Source organism: Festucalex cinctus, chromosome 5 (assembly GCF_051991245.1).
Source record: "Festucalex cinctus isolate MCC-2025b chromosome 5, RoL_Fcin_1.0, whole genome shotgun sequence".
Classification (NCBI taxonomy): Eukaryota; Metazoa; Chordata; class Actinopteri; order Syngnathiformes; family Syngnathidae; genus Festucalex; species Festucalex cinctus.
Genome location: NC_135415.1, coordinates 17,128,379 through 17,148,706, shown reverse-complemented (window position 1 = coordinate 17,148,706; position 20,328 = coordinate 17,128,379). Strand labels below are relative to the sequence as shown.

General features: G+C 40.3%; 1 protein-coding gene across 1 annotated transcript in view; it reads right to left on the bottom strand.

The window, feature by feature from the left end:
* The window catches only part of LOC144018761 (GDNF family receptor alpha-2-like), a 76,612-nt gene extending 56,752 nt beyond the window's left edge, over positions 1-19,860 (bottom strand). Inside the window, exons 1-3 of the mRNA XM_077521298.1 lie at positions 19,342-19,860; positions 18,155-18,493; positions 4,705-4,791 (exon numbers count right to left, since the gene is read on the bottom strand). Of these exons, the coding sequence (XP_077377424.1) occupies positions 4,705-4,791; positions 18,155-18,493; positions 19,342-19,393 (478 nt within the window). The 5' untranslated portion in view covers positions 19,394-19,860. The remainder of the gene's footprint in view (positions 1-4,704; positions 4,792-18,154; positions 18,494-19,341) is intronic.
* Positions 19,861-20,328: the final 468 nt, after the last annotated feature.

Here is a 20,328-nt window from a genome sequence, read left to right as displayed (position 1 = left end):
TATATATATATATATATATATATATATATATATATATATAAAAATACACACACACACAATTAAATGTTATCTCTGTATGTGTTCCATCGACTGTTTTGAAACAAGTTCAAGCAGGCTCACAAGTACACAGCAGGCACCGCAAGTTTCCTCTTTGTGTGGCTCAGCGAGGATATTGAACTAAAACGACCGTCGCACAAAGATCATGTTATGAAAGCGCCTTGCCTTCATTTCTATCATCATAATGCAAAGTTTAATGGCAAACTTACCTAGCTGATTTAGACTTTTGTGCCTGCCTCAGACTTCATTATGTTGGCGGTCCAAGGTTATCCCGCTTGGGTTTATTCAAATATCAAATCAGTCAGACTATGCTATGAATGGCTCCTTTCTCGATGGTGTTAAGGTTGTTGTACTCCAATTGCAAGTTTTAGTGCGTTTTTAGGTATGCAGGGTTGACAGGACATGGAGGAGATTCACATTATATTAAATATCAAAGTCATCATTATGAGCAACTGCACGGACTTAAGCAGACTGCAAAGGCAAAGTTGTAATTCTCTGTCACTGTAAGTGGCAATAAACAATTTCAAGCCTCTTTTGAAGAATAGTTAACTATTTGCCAAACTTTGTGAAGTGAATACGTACTTTTACACCACCAGACAACGCTCACATCACAAATGTGTGGTCTCAAGTTCAAGCAAAAAAAAAGAAAAATCAGCAGAAAAAATATAAAAATGACAGATGTAGCCTATGTAACATTGATGTATTTCCCCCTTTCTTCCTCTGTTTTTAACGCTGAGTCAAAAAAAAGTCATAGTAAGTATTATTACGTGCTGCAAAACAAAGTCCTCTCACATTCGGTGCATTTTTTTCAACCTGAAATCTGTAAACCATTTACTCCCATTTTTAAAACTAACGTAAGATGAATTTGAAATTAAAAGTGTTTTGGAATCACAGTTTCGGGACCAATATGAGCAACTTTTATAATGGACTGGAGGGCCCACATAGGACCACACACTTCCTAACCAGATATATGACAAAAATACCATTTTAAATTTGGAAAAAATATGTGCCACCCTGTGAACAGCAAAAATCCGTGTGTAATTGAAGAAAATCTGCGCATATGAGTGAGTGAGTATGCGAGGGTACACTGTAGTAGAAGGGAAGAAAATACGTTGGGGGGTTTTAAACGATTAATTTAGGCAATTGCAAATATGTGTAGTAAATTCCATTTATTTGAATTGTGTCGTTGCTTTGTCTCTAATCAGTGCAAATCAGAAGGCTTAACTGTTCTTGGACATTTGACAGTATCCATAGCTGATGTTGATATATTGATACTTTACTGTTAGAGATCATGATGTGCTACAGTATATCCACCCTCTACAGCACAGGTCTCAAACTCCAGTCCTCGAGGGGCCGCAGTCCTGCATGTTTTAGAGGTTTCCCTCCTCAAACACACCTGATTCATCAGCAAGCTCTGCAAGAACCTGATAATGATCCTCCTTATATGATTCAGCTGTGTTTGAGGAGAGAAACCTCTAAAACATGCAGGACTGGATTTTGAGACCTGTGCTCTACAGCAATTAGAGCGCCTGGACTAGAGCTGTGTTTGGAATCACTCACTCATTCCCAACTCAGTTATCACTCGATCGGGATTTAATGGACTCTACTGAATAGTTCACTCGTCAGTGGAATGAAAAGTAGTTCAACTCCAACAATTAAATGTACAATAATCAACCTTTGTATCCACCTGTTGCCCTTCATACAGCCAAATAAATTGTGCCTGCCATACAAGATCATTCTTTTAGAATTTATATTTTTTGTTTGATGATTTGTTTGATAAGGTTTTGTAATATAAAATGGAGGCTTCGGCTCAAATGATGGAAACACTGCTACAGTATATGGGGCACTATATAGAGTAGTCAAGTCAAGTCGTGTATTGGGAGTGATGCGGAACACAGCCAAGGTCTCAACAAGGATGCATTTGTCAGTCCAAACATCCAGTAAAGGGTCAGCTGCAATCATTCTGGGCTGGTGATGAAGTCATCCGTGGGCACGTTGCAGCTAATGCAGATGAAGTCATTGAGGGTGACTCGTGTTCTTGTTGGGGAGACAGACCCCCGCAGCTTCGTGACTCATTGCCTCATTGTCTGCGTGCATGTGAAAATAAGTGGTGACAATGGAAGAGAAGGACAGGTCTAAATAGAACGGATTTAAGTAACACCTGCGGCATTGCTTGAAAAACATTGCCTCGGAATTTCTTGCAGCACGGTAAATTAGAGAATAAAACAATATTTTTTTGAGTCAAACATAAGAAAATCAGAGAAACAGAGGATTTTGCAGTTTAAAAAAAAAAAGTTTTTGAAGCTGTATGTTTCTGATTTGGTTTTATTGATTATTGTGTTGAACAGCAACGAATGATCTCTGTCTCCCCAAGTCAGCTTATCGTCACCTTGCTTCTATTGTTAAGCACTATCCGATGGATGATTGGTAACCAAAACATTAAAAATAAGTATCATGTATTGTATGACTTTCATTTACAAATATTATCAACACAATCCTAAAGAACAATGTCGAATGACTATCTTACATATCTTGTTTTATTTCCAGTGGATTTCTTTCAGGCCCCCAATCAATTACTCTGTGAGCTCAGAAATGATAAATAATGAGCTAAGCTGGCAGCGTAACAGATTTCCTGCGAGCAAATCCGATATTTCACCTTGGGGAGAATGAAGGAAAACAGCTGAATCAAAATGGCTGAGTTAATGACTCCCCTGTTACATCTTAATCAACCAAGTACATTGTAGCAAATGCTTTGTTTTGAACTGCCGGGGCTCAAAATTGGCATACGATTATCACACATTTGGCTGCGATTGACATACTGCAACTTCTGCTTTGATTATGGATCATCGGGGCAGATGACATCACACCTTTGTAGACACTCTCAGTACTTTGATTTTTCATTCATAAATAACCAATAAACCCTACACGGAATTATAATGCAGGGTTCTTGTAAGAAATTTTGAAATCAGAACATTATTCAACTTCTGGATTCTTTTCAGAATTAAAATTAGATTTTTCCAGCCGAATTACAGAAACTTTATTAACAGCTAAAATGGTCATGGTTAAAAGCGAAGTCAAGTAAAAAAAAACAATGTGCTAATTTCTTTACAATATGTTCTCTGCGGCCCTACTCAGTATTCAGATTCATTTAAAAAACAAGGGGGGGCTTGGCCATATATATATATATATATATATATATATATATATATATATATATATATATATATATATATATATATATATATATATATATATATATATATATATATATATGTAGCCCCATTAGTCTCAATATGGTATTAGGGTTACTATTGTGTTAGTGGAATGTAAGTTAAGCGTCAAAATCCAGATGTTTTTATCCATCTCAGGGGGCGGCCATTTTGCCACTTGCTGTCGACTGAAGATGACATCACAGTTGATCAGGTCTCAGGCAATGACCAATCACAACTCATCTGTTTTCTGAAGCTGACCTGTGATTGGTTGTGCAAGTGGCAAAATGGCCGCCCCCTGAAATGGATAAAAATGGCTGGGTTTTGCTTCACAACTCATATTCCAAAAATGTAATATTAATCGGAATGTCATGTTTAAACTAATGAGGTCACATATAACATATTCTTGTCAGGAAATCTTTAAGGTTGATTTCCACTTTAAGTGATTCTTTCATATACCAGTAGAGGGAACCTTACGAAGATAATCACTACTTGAGAATGCTCACTTACGTAGTTGAAAGCGCGCAAGATTCTCTGAAATTTGCATAACGATCGTTTTTGTGAAACTATCTTTGCTGAAAATTTTAAGACAATCGTGTATGTTCACTTCATTTCTACTAATTCCATAATAATCAATGCCTCCATTCCTCTAGCTATTCCAATCATCTTTCTTCCTCCATTTTGCCATGCAAACATTTAATGCGAGACCAAGTGATGCACCGCTGATTCCAAGCTAAGGGGATTATGCAAAAAGCGTGCCTTTGTGGTACATCCCTACAAAGCGAGAAACAAGCAAGGAAAAAAATATGCTGTCTTTAGTGTTTCTAGATTGCTTTTGGCAAAAACTATAAGAGAGAAGAACATCCTCTGGTAATGTCTTGACAGAAGACGATGAAAGAAGCACTGGATGTGCGGATCTGTAGCTTGTAGGCCTGCAGTGGGCAGACATCGTCAACATATAGAACAGCAGCATCAACCCATGCGGCTTTGTGTGAAAGGAAGGTCTGCATTGATTAGTGGCACCGTGATGGTAATAACCGGTAAATTAAATCATTAGCTCTATGGCGCCTGCTGAGCCCAAGCTGTTTAATTAGTAAAGAGGAAATCAAACAGAAAGCAGAATCAATACAATGTGGGCTTGCTCTCTGGTTTACCTCACATGCCCACAATATGCCACAAGACACAAAAGCAACATAAGTAGCAAACAACACAACGGCTGACTTCACAGACTTTTCATCCCAAAGGAATTGACACGCGCAACTGAACTGTACTCAACAACAACAACAAATAACTTACCCCTAGCCTTGAATCATTACGCAGTTAACATTTAATTCAGTGATTCTTTTGTATACCACTAGAGGGAGCCCTTGTACCACATTTTGAAAATCACATGTTAAATGTTCCTGTTCGAGGTCAGTTAGTGTGCAAAGGGTGATACCTGAGGAGATGGAGGCCAAGCGGAATGCATCCTGGTGTCGGCCGGGTGCGACAGGTTCATACGGGGAAGAGTCGTCCATGTCTCCATCTGAAAGGACAGAACGAATGTTTACAGTGCTTCGTTGAAGCCACTTATAATCCCATTTAAGTCTTCATGAAGGCACATTTCTCCTTGAATTCCCACAGAAGCTTTAGCACGTCTGACCAATGTTTTTGTAAAAAAAAAAAAAAAAAAAAAAAAAAAAAAAGTGTATTCACGGTCATGTACGTTTCTTTTCGGACGTCATTTGATGTAGGTGTGCAACATAAGTGGCAGCACATTTTTCTTTGCTTACAAGATAGACGGTCTTTAGAAAAGAACAAAAAAAACAAAACAAGAATTCAAAGAATCTAATTAGCACTGCAAAGAGCCTCTCGTGTGCGTTTGTGTCGTTCCTAATCCCGCATTTAACATTCACAACCATTCGGTGTGTCTGAGAACTTGTCACCCACCAGTGAGCAATAATTTTGCATTGGAATCCTCGACAAACTTTTAAAGCTCGGAACGGTAATGAACCGGCAATGTGATTAATAAACGGGTGACTTATGTGCACCTGCATATGCAGGACACAATACCAAGCAAGGAGGCAATGCTGCTGTTGAGTCCACTGCCTGTTAGTCGGGCAATCGGAACCTCGGCTAGCTTCAGAGCTAGCTGACAGCTAGCACCTCTTCGCAGCATGGAAAGACCCGCCATGACATCAAATATATTAAATGGAGCGTTATCTGAACTGCATGATGGAATAAGAGGCAAGTTTTGAGAACCACATGTTTTTACCTCTGTTGTTTTTTTTAAATTCTGAATTTAATGTTTTATATGTAAGATTTATAAATCTAATTCAAAATCTTCATGATGACTGAGAGCGTGATTATTTTGTCACTAGGTTCTATATATATTGCAGATATTTTTTTCAGTCCATGACCTGTTGTAAATCGAGTTAAACTTTTATTTATTTATTTTTTAATCATAATTTGATCAAGATCTGTGGTATGTTTATGCATGCATTTTTCTGCACTGCCAATTGGGAATTATGTCCAGTTTTTGATTAAGGGGTGGACATTTTGAAAAACTTTTTGATCCGGTTAATCAAAAAAAAAAAAAATGCATTAATTGATCATTAAAATAAATACAATTTCCTGTAGAGGGAGACAAAGTGAGTTTTGTCACCATGAAAATGTCTGCCTATATGTAAATGGACAGCTTCCTGTTTATTTTACCGCGTGGTTTTGTGTATTTGGAGACTAGAAAATGTTCTCCCTGAACAAACAATCAGAGAAGCAATCAGTTGAAACTGAATATTTTGCAACATTTTACTTTTGTGTATCTCCTGTGAGAATGCCTAATCAAGAAATCAGTAAGCAGAATTGAGAGCAACGATGGCATGAGTCACGTGTTGATATTTCACAAAAACAGGAGTTGTAAAAGTTGAATACGACCATTAAAAAGTGATGAAAAGCAAATGAAAAGCCGTAGACTGGCGTGCTGTAAAGGAGAATTTTCAAACGCGTGTCCAGAGGGGAAAGAAAACAAACCTCTGGCATGTGTACGTCTGTAAAGTCATTGCTTTATGTGAAGCTCTCTGCCCCCCTTTCCATCAATATTGACAATCATAACAAGATAGAGAAGCTCTCGTGGAGCCACTGGCAGCTGAGCACAGTGTGCGAACGCTAAGTGTGTGTGCACGCGTGTGCGCGTGAGTGCGTGTAGAGAGGAAGAAATGGAAGCGAAAATGTAATCCTCTAATCCTCAAAGTTTGGAGTGTATGCACTTTTCTTGTTTTCTCCTTTTTGTTTGTACATGCTGATCAAATTATACATCTGAGCGTGTTTGGAAGCGTATGTTGGCTGCCTTGCTGGCTGCCTGCTTGCTTGCTGGATACACGGCGACATCCCACAGTGTGTTTAATTATACTTGCATTCAAAAGTTTTGCCACTTGAGAAGCTTTTCGAGAGGTTCTGAGCTAGCACACGTGCGGCAAACAACGTTTACCATTATTTCATGTCAAGCGTATCAGCGGTGGACACAGCTATTGTGTATTCCATAAAAGCATAAATGATCCTCGGTGTGCTCTGCAATAACCTTCTCGTAATACATCTAAAACACGCTGTACTGCACCTAACAATCTGGAACAAAGGCCCATATATCAATCGCCAACAATCACTCATGCTGCAATTGAAGGTCATCATGTTTAAAAGACATTTATTGCAGAAATGACTGACAAATGCAGCCATTACATGTACTGTACTGTACAGCGGTGTGCAACTGCTATGTTACGGTGGCTTACAGTATATTTCTGAAAATCATGATGGAGGCTCACCAAAATGTACGTGAAAATGTGTAGGCATGTGCTAATCATAGTCTGAAAATATTAGAACACAACTTGCTATATTTTTGTTTCTATTTATGTTGTAAGGTTGGTTCTCCTAGTGGTTAGCACGTCTGCCTCCCAGTACTGAGGGCTCGGGTTCAAGTCCAGGCTCCGGCCTTCCTGGGAGTTTGCATGTTCTCCCCGTGCCCGCGTGGGTCTTCTCCGGGTACTCCGGTCTCCTCCCACATTCCAAAGACATGCATGGCAGGTTAATTGGGCGCTCCGAATTGTCCCTATGTGTGCGTGTGAGTGTGGATGGTTGTTCGTCTCTGTGTGCCCTGCGATTGGCTGGCAACCAGTCCAAGGTGTCCCCCGCCTACTGCCCATAGCCATCTGAGATAGGCTCCAGCACCCCCCGCGACCCTTGTGAGGAGGCTCTCCTCGTAGACGAAGAACATTATATTAACTAATGTCCAAAAAACATGACTGATTTTCACCAAAATGTATATGTACATATCTTATCATTTGCTAATCATAGTCTAAAATATTATAACAAAATTTGCAATATTTTGCATTATATTAACGTTGTAAGGTTAGCTGTGCGAGCTATCTTGTAGATAAAAAAAAAGCAAAACAAAACACACACAAAAAAACAAAAAAACAAACAAATAAAATACGTCACTTTACCGGTAATACCCAAATAAACCAATGACCAATTGTCTCTACAATTGATGTGCACATGTAGTATGAAAATAATCAAACAAAAGTCACAATATTTTGGATTATATTAATGTTGTAAGTGTACAGTAATGCATTGATATGAATGCATGAATAAAACAAAGTTTATTTTTAGAGATTCATGCCACAAATGGGGGAGGGGGGTGGTTCATAAACATCTTGGTGGGCGGCATGGAACCCTATGGCCCAACCCATGGCGACGGGTGTGAGTCTATATTAACCGATTGAGTCACCATCGATGTTCACTACTTCTCCAAGTGCATTGTGGGTAATTTTGAGTGCATTACATTTTTTTATCTTTTGGACATTCAAACACCCCTTCAAAACGGCACAATGGTAGTCTTAATTGTGTGCTTGCTAAAAATGTTTTTTTTTCTTTGGCTGTTTTTGGCTGTTATCTTTGGGTCATGTAATCCATAAAGGTTAAATTGTTTGTTGAATATGTTGTATATGGATATATTTTAACGCAGGAATTGATGACATCTATTCCTAGTTTGTTATAAAAACAAAATTTTGAGGACCGGTAATTCTGCTCACAAATGCTAAATTTTGCAGTAATTTCCCAGTCGTGAACCGCATTATTTATCTCATTCAAAAAGCTTTTTCAAGTAATGCAAAAATATGACAATTTTCTCCTAATTACAGTGCATTTGCTGACAGAATTCTTATCAAAGGCAAAATGCGGTTTGATCACATTAAGCCCAACAGATTCCTTCAGAAGCGGATTCAAAAAGGCATGTTTGGTACAAACACTGACTGAATTCGAGCAACTCCTTAGCATGTGTTCAAATGAATCACTCGCGCTCAAATATCACTGCTCTTTGACCCACAGCCAATCATGCGTCATCATCATCAAGCAATAGAAAAGTCTTCCCAGCTGTTTTGTGATATGATGTTTTTAGCTGCAGGGCGACGATTTATTGCTGTAATTAAGCCGCCATTTGCCTTCATTTTCTCTGCCAGCGCAGAGCATGACAGACCGTCAGGCCTGCGCGGAGCCGCGACATCAGTCATCCTCGCGCATGCATTATCAATGAAGCTCAACTCCCGAGGTGATGGAGATTGTCCTTTTGATTTTCCGTGGCGTTCTTGGCAACCTTCTAATGGCTGCGAGCAAAGTCAATTTTAATAACTGTCATTCACAGCTCCATTATTTTGCTCCTGTTTGATTGATTTCACATTCTCTGTTTTTCTGCGGGCTAATGTTGGGGGAAAAGTCGCAAAAATGACACTCGTGTTCAACTACAGCATAATGGAAGCCACCCTGTGTGACACACAAAAAAAAAAAGCTAGCTGCTTGTGGCTCACACTTGAAGAGAAAACAAACAACAACAAAAAGTGACAAAGTTTTGCTGTCAGAGTTCCAAAAAGCTTGCAAAATGAGCTGTCAGAGTCAAATTGCTTTTGAGGAGGCAGCGCTGCAACACGTCAACTTCATTACATTAGCGCGAGGTGCAAACACGGCGTCGCACGTGCGTCTTTCTTTGAATTCCGCTTACCCCGAACGCATCTGGGAGCATAAATTCAGTTTACGGCGCCGCTTTTGAAGTCATATTGACATTTTAAACTCAATTTCAAACCTGACAAATAGAATATTGGATTAGGCCGTGATAATATTTCAAGTCACATATCCGACTGCGGCGCGCAGGCGGGCAACCTGCGAATAGAAGCGTTTTCCCCCTTCACATTTCCTTGGGCGATGTGTAATGGTAATACGAATAGTTACACACTCACTTAGCTGAAATCACCTTTTTTTTTATATATATATGCCCGGCGCTTGGTGATTGAAAACTGGTTTCCTTCTGAAAACTTAAAAAAAAAAATATAAATCCTTTTATTGCGTTGCCGCAGGTCAGACGGATCATTAAAAGCGGCTGTGCAGCCTCGTCATATCGGCCTCCCAATTTACATTTTATAACAAAACCAAATTTGTGTTGTTACAAAACTAAAAACGGCTTAAATGTTGCTATCAAGCCCTTCAATATTTCATGTAAAACATGATTAGTGCTTCTTTATGGCTGCGTCGCTTTACCCGCAGGAAAAGCAGCCAAATAATTAATCCAGCTGAAAAAGTATTTACAAAATAATTTAACCCCTCCGTGCGGCGAGGGGAGGCCTCCGCTGACAACAAGCGGCAATTTCAATTAACGATGCTGAGCGAGTGGCACACACACACGCACGCACGCACATACCCAGAGCCGTGCTGTGATGACAGCCTGCGGGTCTGGAAGTCGACTTGGGCAAACGCACATTCATTTAGTGGCACTGTGAGGACTGAGTCTTAATACTCCCATCATGACTGCATTGGCAGTGCAGGATGGCCTGTCACTCACTTCCCCCTCCAGCCACGAACACAGAACCTTGCCCACTTCACCTCAGCTAAGGGGGAGGGGGGCTATGTGATCCTCACATTTGGAGACGACAGCGGGAAAGGTGGCTTGACGAGAAAGAAACGCTGTGAAAGAATGTATTGATCGTGTCCAAAAAAGCTATCGGCAGGTTCTTTCTTATGATGATGAAGTAGCTAGCTGTGTCGGCCGCGGGGCGGGGAGGGGGTGCAGGTGGGAGGACGTATTCAGCATGCAAGAGGCTGCTTCCCCTCCTGATCCGCCTGACATGAGGGGCAGCCTGGAAAAATGTTCTGCTTATGACAGTGGATGGCTACGGTAATGGCCGGTGACTGCTACCATTGCTCATAGTAATGATGGTTTCACCCAGGAATACCATGTACCTTTGTAACCCCCCTCTTCCTCCTCATCCTCCCCCTCGCTTTCTTTTCGGTTCTCCTCCCTCATTATTTTTTTTTTCTCCCTCTCGGTCCATCAGAGCGGCTGCCTGATAGCATCCTTGTAAAGCAGCGTGTGATATTAACATGATATCACACGTCATAAGCAAGTTGTGATATTAACGTGATGTAATGGCCTACTCGCACGGTGACCTTGCACTGTTGACATTTAAGAAAAAGCAGAAAATAAACCAAGAAGTCAACATGACTTTTGTGTGGCGAGACAGTGCAGGGTGTGTAGTCACCGTGCTCTTAAGAGTTTTCTTAACAGACATACTTCAATATAGAATACGTGCAGGCCTACCTGTTAAAATAAATAAATATAGCTTGCCAAACATAAACTGGCGTGTAATGTTATATGCCCTGTTAGTATATTTTGCTGATCCATCTAATGAAAGTGGGAAGTTATTTAAAGTTTATAATTGTCATAACATCTGCGGCATTTCACGAATCACAATATACTGTACTGTAAGTTAGCATTAAGCTAGGGGACTTTAGCTAGATGGAATTGTATAGTTTGGTTGAACAATTTAGTCTTCAAATACAGTAAACCTCCCTCCATTGAGGTTCCGGGTTCGCGGTTCCGCTATTTCACAGATTTTTGTTTGTGCTCTTATAAATCAATTGTGTTGTTTATTTTGGATGTAATATCACTGTTGGCCACTAGCTGGCAGCACACAATTGTGTGTAACTAAATTTGAAAGAAAAGTGAAAATAGGATGTAGGTCTATTAGAATATTAAATGGCTCAAACCTCTCCCATCCTGCTTTTTACGCCTACAGAAGGCAACAGAGCTGTAGCATCATTTTATAACATCTTTGGCCATGATTATTGGACATGATATTGTGAGATAAGTTTGTGTAGATTTGTTTACTGCAAACAAAGTGATTGGTACACTAATATGCCATATAATATTTTCCTCTAACCCATTGCTCTCGTTATCTCTCAATATAGTAACTATTTTTAAATGTGTTTGTACTATTTTAAGCGTGGTTCAAGACCTTAAAAAAATAAGTGCAGCGAATTAGAAAAGCACGCTAATGGAGTAGTTACATAAGGTATTTCTAGATCAGAAATTTTGGGGGTTGTCTGGAAAGTAACCACCATAATTTGGGGGGCAAGCATACACTTCTCATTTGTTTTACTGTTAATGTCATCTGGGAGTCCCAGATAAAAAGCTTGAAGCAAGCACGCTCAGTCTCTTATTTGGAAAACGAGAGTCTCCTTTTTGTTTCCTGGTTGTCTTAAGATGTTTCTCTTTGCATTCCAGCAAGATTCGACAGTTTGAGATTTAGAACAGTCCATTTGCAATTGCTTCAACACGCTGAGAATGAAGAACAAGTTTGTTTTAACGGTCAATCTAATTGCATATATCTTGGACCCGGTGCTGGGTTAGCTATTTCACCTAATTTGTGTTACGTTTGACCCAGCATTTTGAAGAGTGTATGAAAAACTAGAATTCATCTGGCATAGAAATTGGAGTCTGGAAGATGCAGAAGAAATATGTGATACAAGTGGTTAATTGGTCATATTGGTCGATACATGACATCAAGTCTGATCCGTAGTTTTTGGAAGAGCGTGTTTGTGAAGTTTCAGCACTGCTGCGTAGATGCTCATTTGCTTTTGGACAATTTTCAGCTAGATTGTCATGTAGATGATTGGGGCTGGTGGATGTGGGTGGCGGTAGTGTCTGTTCTCTCACTGCAGAGGAAGCTGGCTCAGCTAATTAAGGCGCTCTGAAAGGTCCTCGTGAAAGCTCTTTCACGGCTAAGCCGAGGAAATAATGTATGTCGGAGGTGTGCGAGTGATCGTTTGAATGTTCTATTTTGCTGCACTGCTGCAAGGCCACATGCACACCAGTCAGGCCCATGGATGAAAGAGAACCGTGGCAGACACCCCCCATAGTACTTGAGCAGATGTCTTTTTTCTTTTTTTTCTTTTTTAATAATAATCTTTTTTATAATAATATTTCTGTTAATTGTTGATGACTGTTGTATTGAAATATTGAATTTTCTGCCCTTTCTCGTTAGAACAGTGTTAATAGGTTGCCATTAGCACCACTGAAGATGGCTTAAAAACTCACATTCAAACTCTTATTATTTTAAGCCTCAAATTTTGCTTTTGCTGAATGACAAGGTAGTCAGAGTACACTTTATTTGCAGTGAGTAATTCAGGGATGTATACTTTATCGTGCATCAGACAAGTCAATTTATTGTGATATTGACTAAACAACAAGCAAAAGGTACAGTTAGACTGTTGAGTGGGAGTTTATCATGACATTTATTATGGTACAACTAATTTCAGGAGTTTAACAACTTTGTTTATATCAAATAGTCGGCAACATATTTCAGTGAGCAAACTTTAGTACTGTGAAATACTGATTAGCAAAATGAGTGTTCAGTTTCACTTTTGGCCAGAAAATAGACATAATGTGTGCTGTATGTGTATAGCATTATTGGCTAGTTGTGTCATTATCTCCTTTCCTCTTATTAGCAACTCACCATTATAAAATGTTTTATTTGCAAGTGCCTTCTTCCATTTATTGACTGTACGCTGTTAGTTTATGATCTTGTTTGACTCCCTGAGTCTTGCGTGCTGTTACGAGCGCATCCTGCAACTTTAGGGCTTTTTGAGAGCCTGATTATTTATTTTAATAAGCACGGATTATTATCATAGAAGGATTGCTCGAGTTTATTTCCAGTTAGCAGTAGTCCAAGTATATTACACAACTTCCATGACAGTTTAAAGGCCAAGAGTGGATGATATTTTGCGTCCATTATAATTCACGTTTGTTAAAAAAAAAAAAAAAGTGATGCTGATAATGAGAAGCAGTGCTATTTTTTTTGTATCTCTTTATAGGTGGAGGAAGCATGTTTGTTAAACTTGAGTTGGAATAATGAACCATGTGATTCCTCCTTGCAAGGCCAGGAAATCTATTACAACAAATGTATAGCCAATGGTCATAAAATGACAACGATATAACATTTTTTTGTAAATCTCTTTATGGACCCCTTGTGCCCTAGTCTTGTAACTTTTTCGACACACTTCATATACTGTACTGTCTATGGGGTAAAGCAATAAACATTCAACATTCGATGTAGATGAGATGTCAACAATTTGGTCCATTCAATTCCTCTTATGTAAGTCAATTGATGGATCCCAGTGCAGGTGTCAAACCTTGACTTGATCGGCAAACCACTCACAAAAGCAAGTTTTGTTCGTCAGAATGAAGTGAAAAGGCTCCCTGATGATGGCGCTTGCTCATGTCGCGCACCAGTTGAGTTGTAAGGTTATATTAAGGTCATTTCCAATACAGAAGGAGCTGCAGAAAATTGTTGCGTTTGAGGAGGACGCAGACTTTATCAAGGTCATTTGGAATGTCTGCCTGGCTGTGAACTGATCTACAAGATGCTTTTATGCTGTCTGCTCCTTTAGATGGTAAAGTCACTTTGTTCTAGAGAATAAAGATGTTCATGATGAGGTTACTGGCTCCTTTCAAATATAATCTTTTCATATGTGAGAACAAATCAGCCGTGCTGTTGAAGCAAGCCTGCATTTAGCGCCACTTGCCACTCAAACCTTTCACTTGCAACTCTTCAATCTTTTTTTTTTTTTTTGTTTAAAGAGTTCATGTTACATTGACTAATGGTTGAAATTTTTGCACCTTTTCTTCCAAAAATGTTCAATTGTGAAAGCAAAACTACAGTATGTCCTTTTAGCACCCTCTCATCTACTTTCTATTGCTTATTCTGTTTAGTTCACGGTTGATCTGGAGCCACTCAAAGCTGACTTTGGGGCAATAGGCGGAATAGGATGAATCAGGGGTGTCCAAACTTTTTCTTCTGAGGGCCATGTACAGAAAACAGGTGCAAGGGCCACTTTTTTTAAACTAACTTATTTATTTAACATGGTAAAATCAATGAAGCAATTGTTGATATAATGTAAATATATAAATAAATATGACTTGACTAAAACTGCGACTGCTAAAGGTCATAAGGCAAATGGTTCAGGATGTTTTTTTTTAGGTTTTGTGGTGATCCTGGTGTGCCACTATAATAGATCCACCATTCCACTGAGCAGGAACTGAATCCCAATTCAACATTCTGAACCACAACAAGAACAATCTGTAGTAAACTGCGACACTAAAGAACCATTCATGTGAATGTGGATGGAACCATTTTGTTTCTGAAACTGAAATATCTTGATATCCACAATGTTACAAACAGAAATTCTATTACTATTTTAGCCGTAAACCTACATGTGAATAGCTAGAAAAGTTCAATCTACCCTCTTTTTAAAAATAGCATTGTGGCCATGTCAAAAATTATTTTGACTATATGCCATGGGCTGCCAAAAAAATGTATGGTGGGCTGCAAGTGGCCCCCGGGCTGTAGTTTGGACACCACTGGGCTAAATCCTGGAGTAGGCTACATGAACTAAACATGCACGAGTTAGTACAACAAAAAGCTCGATCATTTATTTGAGACGTGCATTTTTCAGAGTTAGGCTACATGAAAAACAATTTCGTGACCAGAATACTCCCTTAAGTGCTTTTGAATTATGGCACTTATTTCAGGATGATTGTGTTTGCTGAGTTGAACTCAACAATATGCCAGTTAGGAATGAATTATTGTGCTTAACTTTATGATTTCTTTTTGAAATCTCAAGATGGCACATTTGTTTGTTTGCTTTTGACAACGTTCAGCTTTAGTTTTAATCTATAAGCTCCAGAGAAATGTTGAATGTATATTTGAAATCAAGAATATCAATATTAATCTTCATGCTCGTGGTCTATCTATAGTAACTAAAGTACCATATTCATTGCATTTATTTATTTATTTATTTATTTATTTATTTATTTATTTATTTATTTATTTATTTATTTATTACTTATTTTAAATCAACTTATTTGTACGTTAATATAAATCTGGGTTGTCCGAATCCAGTCCTCGAGGGCCACTATCCGGCATGTTTTAAATGTCTCCCTCATCCAAGACACCTGATTCATATGATCAGGATTGTTATCAGGCTTCTGCAGAGCTTGCTGATGAGCTGATTGTTTGAATTGGGTGTGTCAGAGGAGGGAAACGGGTCACCAACTCCGGTCCTCAAGGGCCCCTATCCTGCATGTTTTACACATTTCCTCCTCTGGCACACCTGATTCAAATGATCAGCTCATCGGCTCGCTTTTCAGAAGGCCAATAATGATCCTGATTATTTGAACCAGGTCTGTTGGCTCTGGAGGTCCCGATTTGGACACCTCAAGCAATTTTGAAGTTTTCATTTATTTATGTTTTTTTTTGTTGTTTTTTTTTTCTCCACATATCAAATTTATCATTCACTATTGTCAGGTCATAGTAAAACTTTTAAGAAATGTGACTTTTTTTTTCTTTTTTTTTCTTTTTTTTAATTGCTAACTCCCGTTTTATCTGTTTAGATCTGCATTAATAGTTTCAGGTTGTCCTCGCCAAGTCAAAAAGGTAGACATCGTAAGAAAAATGGCAGGTTCTTGCCAACAGTATAATGCAAGACATGATTTTCTAGTTTTGATGTTATATCTCCTCTGTCACAGCGAAGTGTCATTTGAGCATTGTTTGTCCTCAAGCCAACATCCAGACTCAAAAAACCAGCTTATTTTTCTATTCGTATTAATCATCATGAAATCCACATTACACTTGAGTGATTTTCTGAGTGAGTCTTTCAAGCAAGTGTCCAGATAAGGGTGTTGTCGTACATGGGTTGTTAATAAAAGCATACTCGAGTGCACAATGGAAGATGATTAGATTAAAACTGCACTTGGTATGTGTTGATAGCTCATCTCCACGGGCGACGGGACCAAAAACAAGCCACTGCTGAAGAGCAGGCTCGAATGAAACGCAACCTCTGCAAAGGACACGCGGAGACAGACGGACAACTTGTGTGATGCATTCAAATAACAAGGAGAAAAAAAAGCCTGTGGAAGAACGAAAACAAAGCGCAAAGAGACCACCATCAAGCGGGCAGAGAGACGCGATGCCCGGGGAGCATCCGCGTCATTCAATGCGCCTTGAACCCATGACAGGGACCCTCTGCTGCCATCAGTGTGATCAAGTGAAGCTGGTGCTGCGACTTGCCCCAGCTGCGGAATCACTTCACGGATCACCACGTCTGCAATCCTCACAGACATTCCCACCATTAGCCTGCTGAGTGCATCATGTTCTTTACATGGCGACACTGCCACTCTGACTCAAAAAAACTCCGTTCAACCTCATCAATAGGACGCGTGACCCACCCCGGCTGTCGTTTTAGTCTTATTACCAAGGCCTCTGATGGACGGCAGACTGACGGCAGTTAAAGTGAAAGGACTTTTTCACTCTCAAAGTGTTTTGGTGTAAAATCCAGAGAGTTCAGGGTTACAACAAGAGTGCTATTTTATGTGCCACAGAAGTGGACGCATAAGGGCCATTGGGCTATACAAGCGTAACCTAATTACATGGTAATATGGAACACTTTAGGTGAAAAACAATAAGTCTACCATAACAGGTCCTCCTAATGTAATCCCATTATGCTTCCATTACCTTGGAGAGGATGGAGCCAGCAGGGAAAGCATGTATTTTTCATCCCGGGGTTCAAAGCATCTTAAGAGGACACCAGGGTACGGAGCATCAGCAGGGTGCGGTGGTCTACATCTTACAAGCCTTATCAAGGGCTTCTCATAGGCTACTTAACATATGATATGCACAAGTACAGTTTAGTAGTACTGTATTTCATTTTTTGTTTGTGCAGTTTGAAAGATCTGTTTATTAAAGGCGAAGTCAACCCCCCCAAAAAAGTGGAGTTTTTTTTTTTTTTTTTTTTTACAATATTATGTTCTTTGCAGTCCAACTAGTCTAAATATGTTATTCTGGTTAGTATTGCATTCATGGAATATGAGTAATGCAGCTAAATCCAGCCATTTTTATCCATCTGACGGGGGCGGCCATTTTGCCACTTGCTGTCGACTGAAGATGCCATCAATGTTGCTCAGGTCTCAGGTAACAACCAATCTCAGCGCAGCTTCAGACCAAAACAAGTGAGCTGTGATTGGTCATTGCCTGAGCAACTGTGATGACAGAAAGTGGCAAAATGGCCGCCCCCGGAGATGGATAAAAATTGCTGGATTTTGCTTCATAAATCATATTCTACATTTGTAATATTAATCAGAATGTCATGTTTAGTGAGGTCACAAACAAACTGGCTCAAGTGAATGTGAGTACAAGAGTGGACAAGAGGCAGAAGTCAGCTAGCCGGGATAGAGTCCAACTCGGGCTACTCAGTAATTGAGATGGATGGATGCATTGATTTATCTATGCCAGCGACGTACTGTGACAAGCAGGACAATTAATTGTTCTTCCACTAGATGGCAGTACAATCAATCTGTGTATGCACCTGTTGCCATTCATCCAACAACAGCTTTTTGTCCAAATAAACAGACACAAACTTAACATTATATTTCACAATAAATATCTACTTTTTTGTGACAATTTTTGTTTTGCTGTGATTTTTTTCTTCCACTTTACTCCACCTGAGCTGCATTTTGAATGACACCATGAGCCCCCTACCTTCCGTGAGTCCCATGTGGATGGTCCAGTAGCTCTGAAGACACTGCAGCTCCTTCTTCATGCCCCTCTTGCAGCGGCAGTCGAAAAGCGGACTGACCAGCAGCACCTCCAGGGCCGCTTGGCACTCCCTGTTGTTGTCCAACATGGCCTCCTTCTCCTTGCCCACCAAGCACTGGCGCATCACGCGGTACCGAGAGCTGCAGTGCGGGTTCTGGTTGCACATTTCGCTCGCCTGGATGCAATCCACCCATTCCGATGGCGTCACCTCGGACCCGGGGTGCCCGTCGGCCAAGAGCACGGACAAAGCAGAGGAACTGTCCCAGGAACTCACGGTTTCATCTATGAGGAGACAAAAAAAAAGGGGGTTGGAAATTAAGATGGTTTTTGTCGTCTGCAAGTTGAGGGCTTTTATTCTGGCTTTGGAGGCAACAGGTTGGACATGGCAACAATAAAAAAAAAAAAAAAAAAAAAAAGGTTGATGGCCTGTGACAAGACGTCTGTGCGTGCTCAAGCGAGACTGTGAAAACCTTTCACGGTCCACTGGAGTCTGTGTGCAACACAGGCCGATTTGTCACAATGTTATGCAAGAGCATGAAATGTTACTTTGTTTGTCCGGTGCTTTATTTTACGCCACCAACTGCTCCGCACCGCACAACATCTCGTTAAATGTTTGCTGAGGCAACCACATGTCACAGCAGAATGTTGTAGCTACTGTATCTTGCAGGGAATGAGATGGGATCACACAGGGGCAGACGCTCAGAAGCTTCCGCATGGCACAAGAAACAAGATCCGAGCCAACTACCACCTGCGCGCAGTTGGGAAAAAGGTAGAAGGACAACAGCGACCCCTTGTGGTGATCTTGATAAGTCAACTGCCGTTGAATGAGACAAGATCGTCAGGTACGACAGGGGCATGAAGTTGAATCGTGCGTGATCACTATTATTTTTAATGCGTTTGTGCACTGAAAATTGTATTCATCTCAATCACAATAAAATGACAGCTTTGTGGAAATAATTGACATCAGATGCATACAGTCTGTGGTGACCTTTGTGCCATTAAAATGGTCAATACCGCTTTTAAATTTATTGATATGCATGACAGTTTATTGTAATGCACACGATGTAGAAGAATTTACCAAATCACCTTTAAACATTGCAGGACATGTTTTTGCACATTTAACCTCTCACCTAAGAGCAGAAGAAAGCTGCACACGCAAATCCACGCAGTGAGGGACCTCATGTTGAAGCGAGGATGCGGTTTCCAATTTGGATCTTTTAATCTTTCGATATTATTCCAAAGGTTAATCCGTGTTTTAACAGAGGAGGGAACAGTATCCTCATTCAACTCCAAATTACCGATGCCATAATAATCCACTGCTTTAAATTTAGATCAACTATACTGACCACTGTTGTGGGGGGGGGGAAAAATAATGGAGAGGAAGGGGGGAAAGTCAAATTCCAGTCATTGAGTCAATCCATGAACGCAGCTTGTCAAGATCCGTGCGCGCTCACAGCGACCAACTAGTGAGACTTCTTCATCTCTCTGCATTCTTTCAAAACCTCCTCAAGACTGATTTTGCTCCCTCGTGGAATTGCGCGCCTGTCATCAACGCAATTAGTATCTCGCATGGAGTGAAAAGTCCGTGCTGAAGTGAGCTCTGGCAAGGAAGTGTGCGCCTCGCAGTGAACGCAGCACTGACTGCGCGCGTGTGGAGTCATCGCAAGCGTTTTATTGGAAGGGGGCGTGGGTGGAGGGGTGAGAGAGCGAGGCGGGCGCTAGGGGGAGCTGTGAGAGGGCTGACCTCATTGGAGAACGTATGCAATGCAAGAGAAACTCTCCACCTGCGTCTGCAGGAAGCTTGAAAGAATGTTCCCGGAGGGGATGACATCATGACATCAAGCGACCTCGCTTAACATGTGTTATGCTTATACACACTAGGGACATTTTATGAGGTACATTTGTGCAATTTATCCATATTTCCATGCGCGGTTGTCCTCATTATGGAGTCTTGGGTGAGATGGAGTTTATGGTGGGAAGAAAAGAAGTACAACCTATTTTTGTCGAGAGGTGCACGTGCACTTTGCATAAAAACTGGTGCATCTCCATTTTCGGGCCGGGGCAAGTCTAGTTTAACGTGTTTGGGAATTTGGCAGACTGCGGTTTGGCGGAACGAG